The 26,023-nt window shown below is 41.2% G+C and overlaps 1 protein-coding gene across 6 annotated transcripts in view; it reads left to right on the forward strand.

Annotated features, from left to right (window-relative positions):
- Positions 1 to 17,353, forward strand: part of opa1 (OPA1 mitochondrial dynamin like GTPase) — a 40,256-nt gene extending 22,903 nt beyond the window's left edge. For 5 of the 6 annotated variants that reach the window (XM_061738447.1, XM_061738450.1, XM_061738452.1 and 2 more), the window contains 2 exons: positions 15,287 to 15,360; positions 15,502 to 17,353. In XM_061738447.1, coding sequence (XP_061594431.1) covers positions 15,287 to 15,351 — 65 coding nt within the window. In that variant the 3' untranslated portion in view covers positions 15,352 to 15,360; positions 15,502 to 17,353. The remainder of the gene's footprint in view (positions 1 to 15,286; positions 15,361 to 15,501) is intronic. The other variant, XM_061738449.1, reaches the window with a different exon arrangement.
- The last annotated feature ends 8,670 nt before the right edge of the window (positions 17,354 to 26,023 follow it).

Raw genomic sequence — 26,023 nt, forward strand, 5'->3', positions numbered from 1 at the left:
GAGGTGGTTTGATTTGATATTTAGAATTTTTTTGTGTTTGTGCATTATTGCAGAATATAAGCTTAGCTAATTATGTATTTGCATGTTCTTTTATTGAAATCCTGAAGTTTCAAGAGGGTAATTTTGTTTAGATGTATCAACTGTAGGACCCCAAGTATTTTTAGACATTTCTTCTTTTAGTAGATACTGAGCTTGCTATTAAGGGATTGTCTTTAGTGGCAGCAACCGTTCAACATAGCTGTTTCAAGTGTGGTTATCATAATTAGAGATTTAACACTTGATGGGAAATGTGCATCTCTTCATTAATAAGCATTGCTTTACAGGCAAAGTGATGTTGTCTGTATGTGAAGCAAACATATTCATAGCATTGTGAAACCATCTTTTTCTATACATGCTGATTCTCCTCCTTTCCTGAGACCTTTTAATAACCTGGGGTAACATTGCCTCTGGCCAAAACTATACTCTGACCCTGTAGGTCAACCAACTATGACCACAGGCTATACAGGATATATATATATATATATATATATATATATATATATATATATTTTTTTTTTTAACCTCACTCAATCTCCCTGGATTTTTCTGTCATTGATGCACTGCCGCTGTCATATTGTGTCAGGAAAACCTCATCCCTGTTCATTCTTTCCTTTTGACGGAGTGAGAAAAAGAGAGAATAGGAAATCAGAGAGGAGACCTTCACCTCACATGTCCTTCTGTTAGAAAAGGAAGGAGAAGAGGAGGGAGAGATGGGAGACAGGGAAAAGGATAAACACACTTAACAAAGACAGAAATGTGCTCCCAGGGGGAGTCTGCTGTTAAGCTCTATTTTCCCCTGCTCACAGACAGGCTCAACATTGCTCAGGTTACAAATAAAGGTCAGGTGTGTGCGTCAGTGAGTACGCGTGAAAGCAGCATTAATGAATGGTACAGTGTACAAGATATGTGTGTTTGTCTCTGTCAGCGTGTGCCAGACCAGCTGTGTGGCACAGGGCCATCTCTGGAGAAAAAGCCCAGGCATGTGCAAGCACAGACGTGAGACCACTGGGCTCTCACCGCTCTGTTGGTCCACACTGAAACTCTGCTTTGTGGACTGGGGGAAAAAAACACTATAGTACTAGAATTGAGAAACTGCAGTGTACTACAGTGTTTACTGACTGTTTTATTAAGTGTTGACGTGTGATAATGTGCTCCCCGAACCTTACAGAAAATATGACCTACACTAAAAGAGATCTTTACCTCACCATTTTACTGTGCCAGTAGATAAAACGTATACAAGATGTTTGCACTCGGAGAGGTGTTGTTTGAAGTTTTACATCATTCAGCTTTTTTTCCCCCTCACTCAGTACGTTTACATGCACTAACAGAAAGTCACATTTTTAAAAGCCATGTATACACCTTAGTTGGGCTGTAGTCGAACCGAACTGAAGCTCTTGAGATCCAGCTTTTAGTGCCAGATAATGTGGTCCTAATCCGAGTTACTGCTGCATGTATACGCAAACCAGGCTTAACCGAGCTACTGACTGCCCCGGGACTCCCCCTTCCGGCAGTGACAAGCCGCGGGAGCGGGAATATTAATAATAATAACAGTCACAGCATCAACACCGTAACAGAAGAAGAAGAGGGAGACTTTGCGTGCATCTTACCTGCAACATGATCAGGCTTAACATGTACGTAATTTACCGAGCTGCTGCATCATTAGCGTCCATTTATTTGCATGTTGTCCTCCTTCACGCTTGTTTACTAATTGTAGCGGAAGAATGCCAACGCTAAAGTGCGTGTGGCGCCACCTTGTGTCGTGGAGTCGAATGCACCTAATGGAATAATTGATTGTTTTCCCGCGCATGTATACTCAGATTTCTCTGAAACTCCAGTTTAATCCTTAGCTAGATTGTTGCCAATAGCTTTATTTAGATGTGCATGTAACCACACTGACTGTCCCACCACATTTGACTTTGTTTGTTGTGTAAATGGTGGATGAAACGCCTCTTTCTCTTACATCACACAGATTGGCCATTGGTAGGTGATGACAGTCTGTTTCCAGCCTTCATTTCGTCACACATTTACACTTTTGTCTATTTTTCCAGATAAGAGTAGCTTCATAGAGTAGTCCAAAGTAGTAGTAGTCCCTAATTCTAACCATAACCAGACATATTTCAAAATAAGGGACGACGACAGAAGCAAGGCAGACTGCAGGCTGTCCGCGTGGCCGGGGGTGCGGTGGGTGCTCCCAGCGGGAGGACAGCCCGGTGTTCTGCCGCTTTGCTGAAAAATGCTACCAAATGGTTTTCTACTTTTTGTAGAGCTACAATTTTACTGTGTTTTACTCCCTAGCCCACTTCCTTTTCTGTCCTTTTTTACATTGTGCAAGAAATGATAGACGGGACAATCAAACGTTGAAAATCGACTGGGCGCGTGCGCAGAACCACAAAGTAGCATTTCTCGGCAGGGAGCAAGGATCGGCAGAACACCGGCCAGCTGTATTTTGTTTAAAATTAAATTTCTGTTGCAAATAAAACCTGTCTTCCAATTAATTGCATTTTTAGCCTAGTCATTTTTGTGGTAGAAGTATTGTATTGGTACTCGGTATCGGCGAGTACACAAATTAAAGTACTCGTACTCGGTGTGAAAAAAATGGTATCGGGGCATCCCTAATTGTTGCAATTTGAAAATTGGTCCAAAAATTGTAAAATGAAAAAACTCTCTTTTAAAAAAAGATATCCACAAGAAAAGACAAGGATATTGGTAAATATTCCATCACTCATTCACTGGCAAGAGAACGTTGGCATGCTTTTTGCAAGAACTGAATCAGATGAACACCTGGGTATTACACAATCTCATACAATAAATCTATAATCTTCACCACAGGCTGTTTGGCACTGATGAATGAAATAATGCATGGAAAATTATAGATTTGTGCTTTTGTATTGAGGTTATCTGAGGGTTAAGGAATGAGAGGTGTCAACAGAAGGTGCCTTCAGAACGATGATAATGTGTGAAGTGTTTGCATGTTTGCACATGTAGTCACTTTCTCCTTTTTCTGGTGTGGAAGCAGACGGCAATAAAGCTCTCGTTGTCTGGGCTTGCTCACCGGAATGCCCTCTCAGCCTCACACTCGCTTCATTTCCTTTCATCCCCCCCCTCGTCCTCCTTGCAGCAGCTTCCTTCAGAGTGATTAGTGAGCACTCACAGGGAAGTTGTCCGCTCCCCTCCATGGTTTAAGGGATGACGTGTCATCTTCAGGTGCATGTGACTACACTCTGGAGAAAAACCAGTGAGTGCTATTCAGTATTATAAAAGTTATTCCAAAATGAAATGTGCAATATTTTGAAATACAGTGGCAAACAACATTTTAAGAATATAGGGGTAAATTATGTAGTTAGCTGAAAAAGAAATCCCTCTTCCTGTTGGTGTGTTGAAATCTGTATTTTTATGTTTTTTGTGTTGGCAGCAAGGCAAGCTCACATGTGTGATACTAAATGCCAGCGCATGCCATGCACTTTGAATCAACTCCCAGGTCTTCCTCGATTGGGCACATCAAGAACATGGCTTATTCAATCAGCTTTTAGTTTTTCCTGATTCACAGTGCAGCTGCAATTTTCTTAAAAATTCCCCATATATGTACATGACATGTAAATTACTGCACTGCAAATACTTAATGTTTAATTATACATATGCAAGTGTGAGAGAGACATGTAGTTACTTGCTCATAAAAAACCCCACAAAAAACATGTTAACACAACTGTACATTATTAGGGCCTGAGCACTGACAGTGCGAAGGCCCTATTGTATCTGTAGGAATTTTTCTCGTTTTTCTTTTTTTTTCTTCTTCCTCCCGTCAAAATGAGGGCCTTTTTGCCCTCCTAAACGTGCCCCAAAATGCTTTGCATTAATGGGCGTGGCCTAATGGCTCAACAGCGCCCCATAGAAAACTTCGTGCCTCAAACCCATGGATCTATTATAAAACTGGATGGGACGTCAAAAATGGCCGCCCATTCATTTCAATGCATTCTGCTCAGCCAGCGCATAAGCCGAAAAAATCTCTGACTTCCGGGTTTACTTCCGCATACACTGGCCCATAGAGCATGCGCAGTTGAGTCACCTCCCATGATGCTCTGGGGCGTCCCATCATGCCCCGGGGCAATGACGCGAATATTAATATAATATGTATTAATATAATATCTTAATTAATGTATATTATTACATGTATAGTATTACATATATTATTAATGTATTAATATAATATAATTACATAATATATATTAATATAAACATCCGTGGAATGCACGGACACGGCTGTGACGTCAGCCGTGACGTCAGGCCCAGAAAGAGACTTTTCTTTGACTTTTCTGGCCGTTATAAAACATTTTTGACAGATATAAAGTCCATGACTTAAAAATATAGAATACAAAGATTATTAATTGCCGGTGATTACAGCTGGAGGTGTCCTGTGAACAGTTTTAGAGGCTTCTCTTTTACTATTGCGGTCTATGGGAAAAAAGCTTTCTGGGCCACATGGGATTTTTTGTTGCAGTACCGCGACTGGCCACTGGAAAAAATCGGTGCGCCTTCTGACTGCCAGACCCGGGGGCTGCTCAAACCCCACAATAGGGTTTGACGTACATGCACGAAAATCGGTACACACCTGTATCATGGCGCAACTTAAAGAAAAGTCTCCTGGCGCCATGGCCGAAACCGAACAGGAAGTCGGCCATTTTGAATTAAATGTGTAATTTTTGCGCAATTTATGGCATTTCTTTGGCCATAATGCGGCCCGAACCGTAACGTGCACCCAGGTGTGTTATACATCAAATTGTGCGTCTCGATCCTGCAACGATGTGCATTACTTTACTCAGTCAAAAGCATTACCGTGGCAACGATAGACGCCAAAAAGCGCGCCCCCCCTTCATCTGGTTGGTCCATATTTGATAGTTCCTACTTTCTGCCATAACTTTTCAATGGTTTGACATAAAGACTCGTGGGTGGTGTCATCTGACTCGGTTTTGAGTCCTCGATCTTAATTGGTGAAAATTGCAAACGCGAGGGCCCGTTCATCGCTGCTTGCAGCTTTAATTATTATTTTTATTATTTTTATTTATTATATTTTTTGTACACGTTTTCTTACAGGGTTTGACTTTGCCGGATGCCTGTGGAGTGTGGGGAATATAATGCAAATGAAAACATTTACTTCATTTATTTTGATATTTTCCTATGAATACTGTCGACTGGAATAAAATGTACAATAAATACAGTATATCTATATTCTTAAGTGCTTTCACTAAAATTTTCACTTGAGACCTATTATTCCCAAATTCCACCAGACACCTCTAGATTATTTGGTTTCACAGTGTTTCATGCTTTGGCTTGATCAGCAGCCACAACTGAAGTCTCTCTTTCTGTAATAAATGTGTCCAAGGCAGTCTGGAAACTGAGAGGCTGATTTGTGTAACAGTACAAGTGCTTTTTCCTCTCAAGGGGGAACCTCAGGTGACTGTCGACCCCTTTTTTTCTTCCTTGGGTGTATTAAGCACACAAACGGGAAAAAGGTTTTGCTTCTTTTTCTTTTTAGAAAATGCCCTGTGAACATTTGTAAATGTTTTTGATGGCTCTGTTTTCACCATGTTCACACCTAATCCATATTAAGTTACAAACATTCAAACTGTGAAGTCATGAAATTTTGTTCATGAAACAGATTTATTAATCCATTTTCATATACATGTATCTTTAAAAATATTTATTTTTATATTTTTCTGAAAGAACTATATGGTTCAGGGCCTGTGGTTAACATTTTCTTCTATCCCTCTTCTGTGTCCCCATTGACGCTCGAACCAGTCGGCTTTCACCATTTACAAAAGTCATAACCTGCTCCTCTTTCCAGTTTCCCATTATTTATCTCTTTTCCTTTATTTCCCCATGGCTTTTCACTTCCTCCCCACATTCTGGTCCTTCCATCCTTTTCTCTCATGTCAGGAATCATTTCTTGTACATATATATTATAGACACACACACACACACACACACACACACACACACACACACACACACACACACACACACACACACACACACACATATTCAGATGTCTGATATGAAACTTACATACTCTTGATAAAGCAGCTGCAGGTCATTTTGAAACACATTTGAATGGAGTATTTAGCTTTGTTGGTCGGCTTATTAGAAAGAAACACGAATAACGAATAAATCAGCTATCTTGTGTCATCCCTACATAAGTGCTCAGGTAATAAATCAAATCAACTTCTGAGGTAAAAAAAAAAAAAAAAGAAAGCATTTTAGATGGCACATTTTTGTGTGGAAATGGAAGTGATGATAAAGAGAAACAAATTATATAAAGAAATTGTGGAGCCATTTGAAATCCTATTCAGAGAAACTGTGCAAGCGTGGGGTGAAAAAAAGAGTAAGATGTGGAGTTTCCAGCACAGTTTGGCCACCAGAGACCCATTCCCACCCAGTCCCCCATCCCCTCACTCAAACACATGCACAAACAAATAGTTTACTCTAGGTGCTTGTTAAGATGATGTAATGGATGAAAACACACAACCTCTTCTTCTTTTACATGTATAAACTGGAAACTTAAGTGTTTTGGTTTGGTTTATTTTTCTGGTTTATTTATTTTGTGATAGTTGCCATCCATCCACCCATCATTTATAGCTGCTCATTCACAGGAGTCTGTTGGAGCCTATCTGGCTTTCTTTGGATGAAAGACTACATAACACCCTGAACAGATGACAGTTCATCACGGGGCCAGTTTACTATAAATTAAAAGAAGACAATTATGTAAATGGGTTTGACACTTGTCTCCCTAATTGAGAGCCCATCTCTGGATTACTTGCAGAAAAACAGTCCAGTCACGCTTACCCTGATCAAATCTTGAGGTACCTTAAATCACCCCAAGATATAAGTTGAGCTTTGCAATTAATTGCATTTTGTAAGCAATTGTGAATTAGGTAAAAATCAAAGTAAATGGATTATTTAAATTGGTTATCGAAACCAATAGAAAATAATGAAAACTAAACAAACAACAATTGCATGATGTTTCCAAAGGTGGTGATTAGTCATGTTGAATAATCATAAACAAAATAAAGAAAACTATGATTTTCACCATAGTTAATTCACCTCTTGCATCAGCAGTGTTTATGTTAATACTTCGATTTTTGTTATAATACACTGGCATTTTTTTAAACTTGAATTGCCATTGCCATCCATTTTTATTGCATAATGTCACCTGACGACCCTGGGGCAGTCTTGCTCATCTTTACAAGTGAAAACCTGCAGCCCAGTAAGTCCAGCATATGGGTCTGACAGGCCTCTTCCAGCAGCTCAAAGGCCAGCTATGATTTCAATAATATGGGATGGGAAGGTGTGTTGAGTCCAGAGCAGCTTGAGTAAGGAGGATGAGGAAAGCTGACCCGTCTTATCTCTCATTGGGGCTTTTCAGACAGAATAAACATAACATGGGTTAACAATTATTGCATATACATATTTTAACTTGATGTTAATCAGGTGTTTGTAGACACTGCAGAGACAGAGGGAACTGATATCACAAAAAAAAACTGGTGTACGTGCAACGTTTGCCAGAACTTCAGTTGAGAACACAGCTGCTTGACCTAACAGTTTTCTCACTACATTATGTCATGTTGCCATGACGATTCAAATTAGAAATATAAATAGACTGTGATTGTAATCACTACTACTCTCAAAGATGGTGCTGCACAAATGTCAGTGAGAGTAGTTATTCTTAAACATAAGCACATCACATACCATACTAACCCTCTGCATCTCTGCTGATGTGTCTGCATGCAATTCAGTCTTTTCTTCTTAAAATACATTGTTATAACTCCTGTTACTGTTTTTATAGAAAAAAAAATTAGTTGTAGTGCCCATTCACATGACACAAACCCATTCAGTTGTGTACTCATGAATGGAAGAGTGTTGATCAACTACCTTCTGGTCGCTTCAATACTGCTTACAGACTAAGAGAAGTGGGGTTATCCACAGGCATAGATCAGTGACTGTTGTCAAATATACAGTTAGGTTTACACCGTAATATGAACTTCATCAGCATTTAAAGCAGCACAATGTAACTTTCAGCTTTTGTTGAGTTTGGCGTCTCCTTTGGACAAAAGCGGTAATGCTTTACCAGTAGTGTGGAAGGGTTCCTACCATCCACCTCAAAGTTACATAGTGCCAGTGAAGGCGATACAGACCCCTCAGACCATGACAGAGGTGTCATTAAACCTGTTGTAAGTTGATGTACCATCACAATGACTCTGGAAATATTATATTCAGGTGGAAAAGTTACATTGTGCTGCTTTAAGCTCTTCCACATACTTATGGGAAGCAGAGTGGAGCGTCTCTGAGGAGTTAAAAGATAATCTCACTTTAAACCAGGGTAGTCAGCTGAAGCATTACCGCCTTGCCTCAGTACAGGCTTCCTTTGGCGTGCAAAATATGGCTTTTACAAAATGCCTGAGCCTAAATCTTTTGTGATTTACACTTTGAGTTATTGCCAGACTGTCAGATATATTTGTGTGTGTGTGTGTGTGTGTGTGTGTGTGTGTGTGTGTGTGTGTGTGTGTGTGTGTGTGTGTGTGTGTGTGTGTGTGTGTGTGTGTGTGTGTGTGTGTGTGTGTGTGTGTGTGTGTGTGTGTGTGTGTGTGTGTGTGTGTGTGTGTGTGTGTGTGTGTGTGAGATATAAAAGGAGCAGATAAACACTTATTTAAAAGGAATTATCAGAATCTTGACTGAACTAACTTTGATATACGGCAGGGCAAATTTAGCCAGCTTTTGGCAGCTGTAAGGATGGTTTCTAGAAGAGATCGATCAAGCTGTAAAACTAAGGTCAGGTTTGTATTGTTTTGACTTTGCTGTATTTTACACTTGTGGATCTTGCAGTGGGTCATCTAAGGTTGCTTTCACACCTGTGGCCCGTTTGTTTTGTTCCGATTCAGGGGCTAAATCGATACAGTTGTTTTTGTTTCTCGTTTGTGCGGTTCGTGTTCACAAGGTAACTGTCTGTAGCGGTTCAGAGCTGTTAACAAATGCCATGCGCGAACCAACTGTTCTCTGATTGGTCAGAAATGAACGTGGAAGGAGTTTCCTCTTCCGTACCCCGGGAAAAACAACAAGCCCCATTCACAGAGAGGGCGCAAAGCGCAGACCGCCGCCGGCTTTCCCATTCATTGTGTATGTGCTACCGCGGCGCCAGAGTGGACCGCTCCGCTGCCGAGCTCAGCGGCAGCGAGAGGCCGCCTGGCGCAGGGTTTGCGCTGCGTAAACCCTGCCCGAATTGAACATTTTTTAATTGCACTGTGCCGCGCTGTGACGACATCTCGGCACGTCCAATAGGAGAGAAGGTGGTGGAGGCTGCGCCGACACTTCTCCTTGCGCCGCGGAGCACATACACATGAATGGAGTTGTGTCGGTTGCTGTGTCGATTATGTTCTCACTACAAACGCACCGCTCCACGTCTCGAATGGAATCGGGCCGAGACCACCTCTCCTAGGCGATCTCGGCTCGCTTGTTTTGTGCCGCATCCGAGCGCGATTGCTGTGTTCACATATACCAAACGATCCGATCTTTAGGGGGAAACACTCCCTGTTCTGGAACAACTGCTCCAAAGGGGACAGGTGTGAAAGCACCCTAAGATACATATTTCAGAGATTTGATGTTCTCTGCAGTGTGAGGAAAACCATGTTCAAATACAACACCAGCGAAAATGCAATATTGTACATCCATAAGTTGACCCTGGAAGTGAAACCTGGACCTGAATCCATCCTCTTGTAAATTTTGTCACCACTATCATCATCTTTACGACCTCCTGCACTAAAATTTTAATGTCTGACCGTTCAAAGACACAAGCACTGCTTGTCAATAAAACGTGCGCCACACAGTGCCACAGCGGTCATCACCTGGCTTTTTTTCAAAGCATTTTTCTTTCTTCCCTGAATTTAGCTGTTTTTGTTTAGTCTGCCCTCCGGCTGACCCCAAACTTTGACCCATTGAGACCTATGTATGCTTCTCACCAGGTTGGGCTGCTCTAATCCCAGGCATCTGTTTTTTAGATAAGAGCCACGAGTGCAAGGGCTGATTCATTGCTCTGTCACTGGCATGGCGCTTGGGCCGTCAACAGACTTGCACGCCCTGCGTCCATGTCTCCCATGGCCCAGTTTTATAGCACAGTGATCCAGATTTAGTGACAAATCAAGCAGCACACAGAGGAAAAGTACTTTTCTGTTTGTTACATTAGGAGATCAACTTTCAGAGGTGGAAACAGTGCAGTGTGTAAATGTTGACGGGTCCCCACTTGCACTGAGACAAGGATATAAAATGTGCCATCAAGAGTGATGACAAGTTGGGACAGGAATCAAACCCTCCACCCTCCACTCTCATGTGACCACTCTCTGAACTGCTGCCTTCTTGTCAGTATTTCAGAGCAGCATGCTAAAATAGCATAAACTTAGACTTTTGGTAGATGATGACTGGCTGTTGTGAAGATTAGTTGGTTGTTGTGAAGGAGTAACAACAGAATGACTCCAACCATTCCTAGCTGTTTTCCCCTTTTTTACATCCTATGAGAAGAGCAGCCATCTACAGAAGGAAGGGGATTAGTTAGAAACCTCCCTGTACACTGCCTCCCATCTTTTTCCCTCTGCTCCCTGTGTTGGTTCCTTGTCCAGCAACACCACATAGTCTAATTACAGATCAATTAAAGGCTTTCTGGCTTAGGCCTCCTCCTGCCACCACTTTTGCCACAGCAAGCTTAGAGGACTCTAGAGAGTGCCAGTGAATGAGATATCATTTCGTGTGAAGATCACCCGAGAGAATGTCTTGAAAGAAAGGATTTTGAGAAAAGGCTTCCCTCTCTTTCTCTCATTCTGCCACAGTCCCTCCACCCTTTGTACCTCACACAGCACCGAGCATCTTAACGAAGGGGCCTCTGGGATGGAGGCTAACGGATTATGGGAATATTCATGACCAGATAAAGGGCTGAGCAGTTGAATGACTGTGTTTTGGGGCTCATCTCTTAGGTAAACAAGAGCCTAAATGGAGTTTTAAATCGCTACTGCTGCTGCGTCATGCAGAACAGGCAGTGGTGGTTCTGTCCACTGTTTTTTTTTTTTTTTTTTTTGTTACATTGAGTGAAATGAAAGCCTTGTTAAAGCCTTTTTCTTTGTCATGCTGTGGTCTTTTGGTAGCAAACAGATGGTGTAAGGGAAATAAATATCTGCTTCTCACAGTTTTATCTCCAGAATATTGGTTGTTCTGAAAGAGGGTATTCACATTCAGCCGTGGCCTTCTGGGCTCATGAAAGCAGCTAATTATAGATGTTGCATTTCTGTCTTTTGAGCTGTGTACCGGTTTCTCTCACGACGTTACTGAAATATGAAGGTGCACAGAGATGAGAAGTCGTGTTTTCAGTAACATTTGCAGTATGTAGAACAACTTTAAAAACTGACAAACATCTTTCAGCTTGTGGTTTTCTTCAGGTTCATAATCAAATATCCAAAATAGCATTTAAATATGACAAATGTAAATGTATTAAAAAAAAAAGGCAAATTTCTTGTCTACTTCACTAAAAACCTTTTGATTAATTAAGGACTTCCAATTATGCATACATTCTTAGCTATTTTATAAGTAGAAAAACTCTTATCTTATGGGATTAAAGGGGCAATGGTTGAATTGAAGAAAATTGAAGCCTGAACGGCATTTAAGGATTACTGACTTTCAGTAATTTGAAAAAGAAAATACAACCCATGTACTATATACAATATTTTGTCAGTTTGATGGCATGTATTTGTTAACAACTCTTGCAAGGTCTTGCCACCATGTGCTCAAACATAGATTATGGTGTAATATGATGTGGCGTTATTCATCTGAGGTTACAGATTTGCTCCTGTTTAAAACCTTTCAAGATCCAGAATATATTTTATCATGTCCTGGTTAGGGGTCCAACGGTTAGTCAACTTTGTCAATAAAAATCAACGATATAAATAGTCGAAACCAAATTTAATTGTCGACTATTGTGGACATGAAAAAATTTGACAGAGTGAGGCATCTTCTCCCTTCTTATGTCTGCTGAGAATTGCATATTTACATTAGTGTTCAGCCGCTATTGTCACCACGTGTGTTTCGCAACAGAGTGAGGCATCAAGTAGTACAGCGCCAGGTAAATGGTGGTGGCCGAGGCAACACCAACTGGCAGTAAAACTCAGATTAAAAATCTGATTAGTCGACTAATTGCATCAACAGTCGACGACTAATTGACTATCATAATAGTCATTGGTTGTAGCCCTGGTCCTGGTGTGTATAACCTGTGGCACCATCACAGAACAGCCTAATGGTCAAGTTGGTCAAAGGGGACAAATGGATTCAGGATCTTACTCAAACCAGCAGTGCTTTAACTACCGTATTCCCTGCATGCTGTCATCTTAATGGTGTATCTACGTACGTCCATGCTCAAAGATCCAGCGGAGCACATTTTATTCAGAATGAAAGTTCACTGGTTTGCTTTGCCTTGTGATTCCACGTATAATCAGTTATTGTTATCGAGAAAATACACTTGAGCTGTATGGATAAAACCAAGCTCGGTATTTTTATCTGTTTTTAAGTGAAGCACTACGCCAATGATGGGTTTTCTGTTGCTTCAGTCTCCCGCTGTTAGGAGTTCACATTATATCCCAAGATCTCTGCGTGACCTTTAAACCTGCGCTGCCCATTATGATCCAGCTCCAAATATCGGCCCCCAGTTGGCAGGATCCCTGATGCATGGCCTGCGTTAAGCAGTCTATATTTGAAAGCTGGCAGTGCAACTCATCATTTGCCACATCTAAACCAAGTGAGAAACTTTGAAGCCTGAGCCAGGGGTTTTCCCATGTTTTTTTTTTTTTTTTTTTTTTGGATGGTTTGACAGTCACTGCCCTTCTTTCCTTACAACAACAAACCCTCCACCCCCTCATACCTCACATCTCTTTTCTTCAGGTCAGACAGATGTTGGTAATCCTGCTATGATTGGCTTGGATTGAGTTATGTTGTCATGTGGTTAGGGCACGTAGCCTAATCTGTTAGTTTTCTTTGAGCCGTGCCCTCCGGTGGGCCGCATGTTCCACTGGTTTACTGCAGGGTTAAATTTCACTCAGCCCCACACCTGCTGCAGTGACTTGTCAGTGTTCCCCTCAACAGGCCCCTTTAATACCTCCATTAAGTATAGTAATCTCCCCCTTATGCCCTGCAGTTTTGCCCGAGTTTGTTAACAGAGTATCAAAGGCTGGGAATTTTTCTTTCCTTCCACCTGCCATCTGGGAACATGTACTAAGGTGGAAATGGCAAGACCGTACAACTCTCACTGGTTTTCACGAGATCGAGATGGCTGTATCTGCTTTTTGTCTCAACTTTTTTCCACTTCTGTTTTTTTTTTCTCCCCTTGTTTTTTTTTGTTTTCCAGAACTCCTCAGCTTTGCCAGTTTTTAGGGCACAAGCAGGGGTGTGGCTGCACCACTTCCAACAGCAGTTTGTTTTCCATCCATCAAGAAAAGGGATACCTCAGCAGCAGGGTTCCCATCAAAGGGGGCTGCACACAAGCCCCCTGAGTATGATATTTCATTTCAGTCAAAAGCACACGCAGAGTTATCACCTTTGTGTTGACATGAAATGGACACTTAGCATGCTGTTCCTCTGAGGTCCAAACCACAATGATTTATTTCCCTGAAAAAGTCTTTTGAAGCTGTGTTTTCAGTTGGCCTCTTCGCAGGAGCACAATCAACAATAGTTCTCCTGTGGATCTCGTGTTGCTGAGTGATCAAGATAGAGCAGTCCCGGTTTGTTCTTCAGAGTCGATGTTTGAGTTTGTGCTTGGGGGAGATCCAGACAGATTAGCGAGGGTGATGGGGAAGCTGGGGAGGCAGCCAGACCCGGAGGTGCAGCTGGCATCGCAAACCACGGCTTCCTTTGCTCGGCGTTGGCCCACAGACTTGCTTCAGCCACTGTTTAATCAGTGATTAAGACTGCTTAAGACTGATGGTTTGCTCATCTCGTGTGACAGTACATGTTGGGTGGAAGGATTGCGTCTTTTGCAGTCTTCAGATAATGGGTTTTTTTACAAATGGACAGAGGTGGCTGACTGTTTCTCCAGCAGATAACCCTCCTGTTCAGCTGAAATGTTGTGGTGTGTCCTCCTTTCCATTAGCAATATGCCCAGGAGGTACATACTATGAAAAGGGGCCGGTGAGAGCTTTGATGTGGGTACACAGGCCTTCATCATCAGATGTGTGAAGGAGGTCTGCCTTGAGGTTTCACTGTCACTGTTGCAGGGAACCATCTGGTGTTTTGGTGAAAAATGTAAGGGAGTTCTACCTGCGGATGAATACTTTAAGGATGAGAATTCAATTTTAGATTGAGTTCAGTTCTTCTTTTGTTAGAGTATTTTTATTGCCGGCTGTCTGTGGCATAAATATGCACTATGGCCATTCACAAAAATCAAACATGTGTTGGTTTTACTGCGCAAGCAAATGATTAGAAAGCAAAAATGTAAGGTGAGATGTTTACACCTGGTGTTGTGGTGTTTCCACTTCACCGTCTAAACAGCCAAATGTGGTAACGTAGTTATGGGAGTTTAACTGGTGTATGGTCTGCACTGTTGTAGGACCTTCGGGCCTGGTTTTAGGGACTAAACTTTTTTTTTTTTTTATTTGAGAAGAAGATGGGCTTAGAAACAAAATATTAGCCTTCTTGTTGGAGGGCAACTACTCTTTTTGATCGTTTGTGCATGTGTGATGATTTGAGATTTGTAAAAGAGAAACCTGTAAAGTGGCATGTGCCACTTTACAAATCTGGTGAAAAGAATAAATATGCATTTTTCTGCTGCTATGTGTACACACAGTTTTATTCGTTATACTGCACAGTTTTATGCCTCTGGCCCCCCTACAGTTACTTAATTTATTTTTATAATTTAGTGTCTTTTTTATGTAAAAATGCAATAAAATTCCATCCTAAGGTGGTTTCATATAAAGTTCAAGGTTAGTTGAGATGTTTGCAAATGTTTTTTTGGCTAAAAAAACATTCTGAAACCAAATAGTTTATTTATAAATTAAAAAAGTGCTGCAGCCAGTGAATTCTTGGCATTCTTAGCATGTATTTACCTTTTTTAAAAGTTTACTGATATCTGTTGCCAACAGACCCTTTTTTCCCTTTTATACTTTGTTTAATGATATTTTAGATATTTCTGAGTTGGTTTTTGAAACACTAATCCACTTTTTCCCCTTCCTTGCAGAGAAAGTCCGTGAGATCCAGGAGAAACTTGAAGCTTTCATTGAAGCTCTTCACAAAGAGAAGTAACAGAAGCAGGTACAAGTCTCTCTGGTGTACATTTTGCCTCAATGGAAATGGTTGTGTGCAAGATGATTAACTTGAGACTCAGAAATGACAAAGAACAAATTATAGCTGTGTAGCTTTTTTTTTTTTGCCTTCTGTCCTCCCCTTTAATAGCACTATTGACGGTAACGTTTTGGATCACAGCTGCAGAGGAACACACTGAACAAAGACAACACAACTGTACATGACTTTCATTGCTCAGCTGCCCCACGTCTGCACTCATCAGATCTTCACTTCATCTTGCCATCCAAGTCCAGCTTCCTGTCCATCCTTGGATGCTGAAGGATCGATGGACATGAACAGAACTTTAAGATGGAGAAACAGCTTCCAGGCTCTCTTTGATTCTATTTTTGTTGTTTCTTTGGGACGTAACGGGGACTTCTGACACATGAAGCCAAACCGGCATATCAGAAGGAACATTTTAAGCTTGCATAATGTGGTCAGACATCTGACCACTAGTTTTCAAAGATGCAAGTACCATCAATCAATCAATGAATAAATGAGGATTCTGTTCAAGTTAATCTCTCACTTTCTTATTTATGTGTGTGCACTGATATTTGTAAAGAAAACCACGTTTGGCACTGGTCCTGATGGGATGTGTAGTCTTGAATTTCATAGGTTTTACCTTGCCTCATTCTTCTAAAATACAACATCTTACCCGGCTGGAAGACAGATTTTTTTTATTATTATTGAATTCAAATTGATATAGTTGCACTTAAGATACATTGCACTTAAATGATCCTTCAAAGACGTAAGTGCATTTTCTATTTACCCTACATGAACCCTTAAATTGCAGACTTGCAAAATCAGCTCTCCATTAACTGTCTCCATTAGTACTTCCTACAGTATTATTACTTCAAAAACACCGTACTGGGATTAAAACAATATGATCACTTCTCATGGTGCTGATAAAATTGTTTTCTTTTTTCCCTTTCCGTGGGGTTTACAGTAGGTCTCTGCTTGTCGGTCGGTCCTGTCATTGTGTATTATTATTATTATTGCACTGCTGCAAAGTTCTCAGATATTCTCCTGACATATTGTCAGACGAAATTAGGCATACATTTTGAGGTTTGGGAATCCTTGAGAACCTGATATCGGTTCTAAAAACATTTTTAAATAAAGGACACTAGTAAAGATTTGTCATAATCGTTTTGAGATACACTGTCAGCCAGTTTCCACTAAGTTTTATTAATGCAAGTCCAATCTCCAGTCCACCTTGATCATTGGGTCCAGTTATTTATGAGTCAGGTTTTTCTTTTTCTTTTTTTTTCCCCCAAACTGAACCAAATTTGACACCAGTAATGTTTTTTTCTGTGTGGAGACCACACAGCCACACTCGTACTCCTCCTCTCAGCCATGTCTGACTGGTTATTAATTTCAAACAGGGTAAAACCAATAGTTTTGACCCGTTGTCTTTAAAGAAAAGGGTACACATCTTAAATGCAAGAAATTGTACAGTATGCTGTCGTCAGCTGACCGATCTCCTCCAGGTCACTGTTGGGAGACAGAAGTTTCCACTTGCTCCCAAAACTCCTTACCCTATTTCTCAACTTGAAGTGTCTCACATCCACTCTGTCTACACTTTCTTTATTTGAACCACTCTGGTTCTTCCCTTCACCCACATCTGATCATTCTTGCTACCTTGAAAGTGATTGAATATATTTGCCTGAAAAGACGGGTGAGACTGTGTTACCCCCTATTCATTCATATGTGTATATGGGTAAATATATATAAATATATGTAATTTAAGGTGCATTCTGCACAGATAGTTAATGGTCAGTCGTTGAGTTACTATCATGTACAGCACAAGTGTGTGCAGTGATGCACTTGTGCAACAGAAAACTGGTGAGTTGCTTGTTTTATGTTGTAGAAAGTTGTGTGCATGGTGTTCCCCCATCAGATGTGCTTTATTTATTAAAATTGTGTTCAAAGGAAAATTGCAAATAAAATTGACATAATAAAAATGTGGTTTTTTTCTTAATGTTGTCAGTTTGTATCAACACTGAGCAAAACTGTGTAAGATGGAAGTTGTTTTGCAGCCTGGTTTGTCTGCCAGTCATGCCGGTGTCCTGTATGTCCTCCATTGGCAGTATGTCAAAACCTTTATTTGTGTAATGACTTGGGTTAGGAAGACAACTTCTAAACTATTCAAATCAGTCCGCTAGGCTACAGATTGAGATTAGAATTTTTATTTGTTTATTTTTTGCATGGTGCTGCTCAAGTGGTCGATTGTGTTTTGTCTCTTTTTTTCCCCCTGAGTCGTTATACATTTTTAATGGTAATACTGGAACCTTTTAACATATGTTAGGATAAAAATCCATGATAACAGAAATGTGTTTACACATTGAACCGGCGGAGTGAGCAATCCACAGATCAGCCACTAATCAGAAAACAAGCTCAAATGTTGATGAGGATGGGTCAAGACTGTGGAACAGGAGAAGAATGAAGGACATGCTGGAGCATGTTCTGGACTCCCAACATCGCTACATGTTTTTGGACAGAAGTGGGGGAGGACTGCCTTCTGTGTTTGTTTGAAACAAGACAATACTTTCTTGGACATGAGACCGTATGAAGGAGCACCTAGGCAGGCAAGACGGTGAGCTGTCTCCGAGTGTCCATCCATGCTGTCAATTACCTGCCAACATTAACACTTTCACCACAGTTGTTGCCAGGCGACAAACACTGATGCATTCATGATGAATATAATGTCCAAGTGTTATTTAAGTCACGTCAACATGCCAAGTTAGTGTCAATGATCCATTTAACAACTGCGTGTGAACACGATTGAGCAAGCTGGCTTGCTGATTCAAAGCTTTAGAGTTTCTGTCCGTCCGTATCACAGAGCAGCTAGGACGACTATGGGGGCTGAATATTTGAAATTATTTTTTTAAAGTATAAGATCATACAGGTAGAAATGTGGATACACATGGTTTTAGTCTGATTGATAAATAAGGTTATTGTAAATTAGTTTGCATTGGTTTTCCATTGCAGTGACTGAGAAAATGATATGTATGAAAGTTCAGGGCAAAGGATCCTGACAAAGATTAAAAAGGAAAAAATCCTACTGATTTGGTCAGGTAACACCACGGACAGCACTTCTGCTATCAGTAGCAGCCGATTTAAGTATAAAAACCAAGTCTTATGGGATTTAGTACCGGTACACACTTCCTTGATTACAGTTTTTACTCAGTGAGTTTGTGTGGATTAACACTCATTTATGTTATTTTATTGCAAGATCTTCAGATGGACACTGACTTTGCAGGGACCAGCAGTAGCCATAGACCCCAAAACAAAGCATTCATTAAACACAGCCTCATTAGAGATGCATTATAAATGGAGATTCAGCTATTCAAAATGTTCAGAAGTCAATACAATATTCTTCAAAAAAATGTTGTTCCTTATGTGCTAGTATCCATATGATTATAAAAACAAGGAATTCCAACAAAAATGTTTTCAACATTTAATACATGTGCATTTTGTTAACGAGAAATAAGCTGTTTTATATGAAATCCTCAATATATTTCTCACTCACACTTAAGGAGAGCAGACAGTCTCAATTTGCCCTGAAAAATACAACTGTGCACAAAGTGGGGCTTATGCATTTTTTGTTTATTCTTACCCACATATTCCACCATAATGCAGATTAATTTGATGTGAGAGAAAAGCACAGAGAGGATTGAAAGAAGTATTGTAATCGTGATTTAGGAAGGAGCAACAATGCATCAAAGTACTCGTTAGATGAGCTGGTTGTAAGCATGAGACTACTGCCTGGTAGCATCTTCATGTCATGTGATCCACTTATATCATACATACATGTTTCATGAGGGAGATTTTGCCTGGATGAGCAACTACAACTGGCATTTGTTTTTATGTTAAAAGCATGACTGAAATCATTTTCACAGTCTAAGTGAAAGTGCATTTACGAAAAAACTAAAACAAACAAGACTAATAAAACTCATTGTCTTCTTTTATCTTCTTTTAACCCGATCCTCTCTGGTATTGGAACATTCAATAAAAAATAAATAAAAGAAACTGAAAGGGAATCTCCTCTGAGACCTGTATTGTACACATGTGAGTATGTGTTTGTACATATAGTCTGCTGTTATCCTATAGCCCGTTGCTGCTGGATGTGGTGACCTCTGTGCTGATGAGCTGTGGCCTCTGCTCCAGGTCTGAGCAGACAAACCCTCCGAGTATTTAACTCTGCAGGCTGTTATCTGGTCCCAGAGCAGACTGAAGGCACGCTGCAGCCTGAGGCAGAAGAGAGGCAGGCAGGCAGCTGAGGGTCTGACTGATTAATAAGTCAGAGACCAGAGGTCTTCCACTTCTGGGCATCTTCTCTGCTTTCACAAGAGCCTGACTGTTACTGCATCTCCACTTTACTCAAAGAGCTGCATGGTGGAGATGGATGGGTGTGGGGGACGGGCCTCATCAACATCACCTGAGGCTTTAGCAGTGATGATTACTGCTTCTCGTCAGATTGTTGCAGTCCGTGCTGCTGTTATATTCCACTGATTTCTTAAAAACAGGGCAAGAAAAAAGGCTTAATGACTTTGTAGAGGCCAAGAAAAGAAAAGGGTAAAAGTCAACCTCCAGCAGACAGCCTTTGTGCAATCAGATAGCCACGCTCTGTGAGGAGGGAGGCCGGCCAGAACACACTATGATCCATTAGCATCTGCAAAGGCCGTCACGTTGACTAATAGCAAGCGCCACAACAGCACATTGGCTCAGTTTGTGTTTTCCCTTCAATCCCTTTTATTCTGGTGACACAAAAGCCGCCAGGCCAGACCTGTCAAATGTGCCACAGCAGCGGACGTGCACAAAGCGTCATTTCTAGCCATTCTGAAGAAAAAGAAAGGGACAATCTTGTTGCTTCATTTTTTTTAATCCCCCCCTAATCATACAGACACATTCAAGGTCTTTTGGCAGGGGGTGTGGCGGGTCGGTTGATGATGAAAACTTTGAATACGTCTTAGAAAAAGGCAATAAGTTGTGGGGAAGGGCGTGTTTTGGCAGCAAAAGCGGTGTTAGCATTTCTTTGCCTTCTTGTTGGCGCCACCAGCTTTGTTGTCGGCTCTGCGCTCCGTTAACGAGTTGGTAGTTGACGGCTCCAAAAGCAAGTCAATCCTCACGGCCCCCATGTTAAAATGTCCAACTTTGCAACCGAAATAACACATTTACGGCTTCATTTTGTCGTGGAATGTGGCTTTGGACAGGAAAGGAGGTGTAGAGTCCCAGCACAGTTTTGGAGGATTTATTCACTGCACACAATACAAACATTTCAAACAGCCACAGTCGGGATCCCAGAAATCCCCGTGTGTGATGTTGATAAAATATACTCAAACCTTTCATTTGTTGTATCTTGGATCTCTTAAAACTAAAACACAAACAGTTCATCCTGTTTTTCTCCTTCTGAGTCAAAACTTAACTTTAGCATGAGCCAACCTTTGCTGCTTGGTGCCTACCTGCTCTGTGTGCATCATTCAGTTCAGTTCAGCTCAACTTTATTTGTACACAAAGGTAAATTTGCTTTGCAATAAGGTGATCTATTGAGTCTAGTAATAAGACACCATTAGTACATAAATACAACATAAACCCTAAGCACAACATACAATTCTAAAACCTTATCTATTTATTTATGAGGCTTATGGCAGTACGTATAAAACTATGATTAAAATGTTTGGTTTTGCATCGTGGTACTCTATATCTGCATCCTGACTGAAGTAGCTGGAACTGGTGGTGTAGTGGATGAGAGGTGTCATCCCAAACTCAACCCAAAATGAATGAGAGACTGATGATGTCCCACGTGAAATAATTAATTCAGGTTTTCATTGCTAAAAGTTCATTTACAAGCTATTAAAACATAAACTCTGCATGATTTCATGACTTGGGGATGCTTCTATTCCCATGTGACAATTTTCATTATGAATCTAGTTACCATTAAAATACTTAATTTCAGAATGTCTTTATGGTTCTTTCTTAGCTTTAAAATACTGTAAGCCTCATTCCATCCATCCATCCATCCATCCATCCATCCATCCATCCATCCATCCATCCATCCATCCATCCATCCATCCATCCATCCATCCATCCATCCATCCATCCATCCATCCATCCATCCATCCATCCATCCATCCATCCATCCATCCATCCATTCCACGATCTTCTCCTTTCGGTCACTACCCGAAGTTCATGACCATAGGTGAGGGTGGAGCATAGTTTTGTTTATTGGCAAATGCTGTATTTATCCTCTAATCAAAGTCAGTGCCTACTCTCCAAGACCTGTTGCTTCAAGTTTGTGAGGGAGAACCAGAAACTGATATAATTCAAAATCAGCATCTATTAGCCCATCCCAATTAAAACTACACAAAACCATAAAAAGTAGAGATTACAGAGTGTCAGGCATGACACCTATATGCTGTACCTGGTGTATCGGTTCATCCCACTGGGAGCAGGGACGCATAATAGAAAACATGACATTTCCTGTTGCCAACAGGTGGCGCTGCAGCCATTCCTGAATTGTACCCTGCAGATTTTGTTCAGCCTCATACCACAATTTAACACATTCATGTTGGACCAGATTCAAAGAATTTTAATCGGGTCTGGACTGAGCTGATTCTTCCCACTCAATAGTAAGATTCATTGGCCTCTCAGCACATGGCAGACACTACAATATATACAGTAAAAAAACACTAATTTGGCCACTAAGAGTCACTTATCAGCACTTCAGTCTACAAGTGCAGATAAATACAGTGGATGTAAATCTAACACTTTGTGCCCCGGGAAACAAAGTGCCCCTGTTGAGTCATCGCTGATGAATCTTATCAGAGCCTTGTTGAAGCAACAGGCTTCCTTCTCCGTTACAGCCGACAAAACCTCCTACTGTCCCCGGGGCCCGCTGCTTTCTGCCCTGCAGAGAATAGCTGCACAATTGGCCTTTGTGCTCATTATGTTAGAGCCATCTTCCCATTGCGCTGTGGGGTCCATTCCAATGCTGAACTAGGCCCATGGGGATTTTAGCCAAGTCACGGGGGTCGGTGACCTTCGGTGTCACACCCCACAATGCACACGCTCACATATGCACACAGAGCCCTGTTCTTACTCCGTGAGAGCTATAAATTATCACAGTGTTTAAATTTTGGAAATTGAAGGAGGGTAAAGTGTGTGAATCTGGTGGTGGTCCTGTATATGTGTGTGTGTGTGCATGTGGATCTGGGCACTGCTGGTTCTCACCACTCCAGTCTGACATCCACCCTGAAAACATCCATAAAATGACCTCATCGTCCCACAGCAGAGGACGTCATCAGTGAATCAGGTCATTGTGGAGGGAAACAGCCTCCGCTGCTGAATCCCTGATGGACAACATATATTTTCCTACTCTGCTCAAACACAAGATCACATGTGTGACATAATCAATTTAGATTTGGATTTGATTTCGTACACACACACACACACAAACACACATATATATATATATATATATATATATATATATATATATATATATACTGTGCGCCATATGTATGTATGTATGTATGTATATATATATATATATATATATATATATATATATATATATATATATATATATATATAGGCTTGCAATATTTCAGTTGATTTGTAATGAATCCAGAATGTATGACATTTTTGTTTTTTTAATTGCATTACAGAAAATAAAGAACTTTATCACAATATTCTAATTTTCTGAGACAGCCCTGTGTATATATATATACAGTATATATATATATATATATATATATATATATATATATATATATATATATATATAGTCTGATTAGAATTCTGATGACTGCCTCTCTGCAGCATCCTCGATATCCAGGAGGAATTTTACATTTTGATTTGTCAGGCCAACATTTTCCAGATTCTGTTTACAAGTGTTTCCTGAGTTGTTGACCTGTTAGCCCTCACAGTCCTCCACACTCTTTTACCACATCCTCAGTAAACTTTTTGAGTCATACTTCTGGCATCAAATTCAAAATAACCATATACTTTTTAGATTTAAAATAAATAAATAAAAAAACTTGACTCTGTCTGTAACTTTGATGAAAAGATGTTTTATAATGGTCCTCTTGTTAGGGCCCGAGCACCTTCAGTGCGAAGGCCCTATTGTATCTGTAGGAATTTTTTTTCTTTTTTCTTCTGACGAAAGGAGGGCCTTTTTGCCCCCCTAAACGTGCCCAAAAAGTCACCAAATTTTGCATGCAAGTCAGGCCTGGCGAAAAATTTGATATTTAATGGTTTACATTAATGGGCGTGGCAAAATGGCTCAACAGCGCCCCCCGGAAAACTTTGTGACTCAAGCCCCACAATACGGTTTGACGTACATGCACGAAAATCGCTACACACCTGTATCAGTACACAACTTAAAGAAAAGTCTCTTGGCGACATGGCTGAAACCAAACAGGAAGTCAGCCATTTTGAATTTATCGTGTCACTTTGGCGCAATTTATGCCATTCCTTCCGCAGTTAATACGGCCCGAACCGTAACGTGCCCCCAAGTGTGTTATACATCAAAATGTGCGTCTCCATCCTGCGACAACACGCATTACTTTTCTCTTTCAAAAGCGTTACCGTGGCGATGCTAGACGCCAAAAAGCGCGCCCACCTTTCATCTGGTTGGTTCAGACAGAAAAAACTTTGCGCCTCAAGCCCCAGAATACGGTGTGACGTACATGAACGAAAATCGGTACACACCTGTATCATGTCACAACTTAAAGAAAAGTCTCTTGGCACCATGGCCGAAACCGAACAGGAAGTCGGCCATTTTGAACATTCTGAATTAATCGCGTAATTTTGGAGCAATATGAGCCATTCCTTCGAGAATTAATACGGCCCGAACCATAACGTGCATCCAGGTTTGTTATACATCAAAATGTGTGTCTCTATCCTGCGACTACGCGCATTACTTTTCTCTTTCAAAAGTGTTACCGTGGCGACGCTAGACGCCAAAAAGTGCGCCCCCCTTCATCTGATTTGTCCATATTTGATAGTTCCCTAAAAGTCACCAAATTTTGCATGCAAGGCAGGCCTGGCGATAAATTTGATATCTCATGGTTTGTATTAATGGGCGTGGCAAAATGGCTCAACAGCGCCCCCCGGAGAACTTTGTGCCTAAAGCCCCACAATACGGTTTGACGTACATGCACGAAAATCGGTACACACCTGTATCATGTCGCAACTTAAAGAAAAGTCTCTTGGCGCCATGGCCGAAACCGAACAGGAAGTCTGCCATTTTGAATTAATTGTGTAATTTTGGCACAATTTATGCAATTCCTTCGGCAATTAATACGACCTGAACCGTAACGTGCACCCAGGTGTGTTATACATCAAAATGTGTGTCTCCATCTTGCGACTACGCGCATTACTTTTCTCTTTCAAAAGTGTTACCGTGTCGACGCTAGACGCCAAAAAGCGCGCTTCATCTGATTGGTCCATATTTGATAGTTGCCCAAAAGGCACCAAATTTGGCATGCAAGCCAGGCCTGGCGATAAATTTGATATTTCATGGTTTGCATTAATGGGCGTTGCCTAACGGCTCAACAGCGCCCCCCAGAATACTTTTCTCTGCCATAACTTTTGAATGGTTTGACATAGAGAGTTGTGGGTGGTGTCATGGGATTCGGTATTGAGTCCTTGACCTTCCTTGGCCTGAATTAGCCCCGCCCCTTCTTCTGATTGGTTGTCCCTTTTTTCTCCTATAACTTTTGAATGGTTTGACATAGGAAGTCGTGGGTGGTGTCGTTTCTGATATGCTTATGGGGGGCGGTGGCGGTGAGTGCGAGGGCCCATTCATCGCTGCTTGCAGCTTTAATTTTTATTGTTTTCCTTGAACAGTAAAGAATAGAAGTATTTATTTTCAAAGCCTAAAGCTCCTTATTTTTCATGATTTATTTACTGATGTGACAACTTTCATCCGTAGCCAATTCTAGACAGATTTTTAATAGATATATTAAAATAGATTTTTAATTGTTTCTAGACAGAGATTTAGGTGTGTGCGTGCACACAGACGCCTGAGTGTGTAACAACAGTAGGGAACCTTCCCTGCAGTATAGAGATATATATGCAAAGTTACCATGGAAAAGGTGACTGTTGCACAAACTAGTTAGGAACCGAGTGGAGGTCTTGGTGAGAGGGAGGGAAGGGGAGCTTTTTAGCACAAGAAGCGTCTCTGAGCTTGCATGGACTTAGTGGGATTATGTGAGCCCTCATAGCAGCCAGCGAGGCCAGCAGGTGAGGTCTGAGCTCCGCTGCTTTTAGCCTTTAGGTAAACAGAGAGGAGGGTTGCCAGATTCTGGCTGTTGCCAGGCTGAAATTGTATCTGTCCACACTACTTACGTCACTCAAGCTGATCTGCCTCCCTTTGCAGGGGGATGTTGACGCATTGAGAGGGAGCTGCCCTTGTTGCCTGACTGGGGGACGCTGAGGACCAGCTTTCATCGTCTAAGTGCCGCAGTGAGGCCAGACGAAAAACGGTCGGGTGACATTACTTGACTGGCCATCAATAGTATCTTAGCAGGCACTAAAACCAAAAGTAAACACGCAGTGAGGCTGAGTGTGAATGTTTGAGATGAGGCTCAGTGTTGGTAGCAGCACTGCATGCTAAAGCCAAGCAGAA

Source organism: Cololabis saira, chromosome 13, assembly GCF_033807715.1.
Source record: "Cololabis saira isolate AMF1-May2022 chromosome 13, fColSai1.1, whole genome shotgun sequence".
In the NCBI taxonomy this organism is placed as follows: Eukaryota; Metazoa; Chordata; class Actinopteri; order Beloniformes; family Belonidae; genus Cololabis; species Cololabis saira.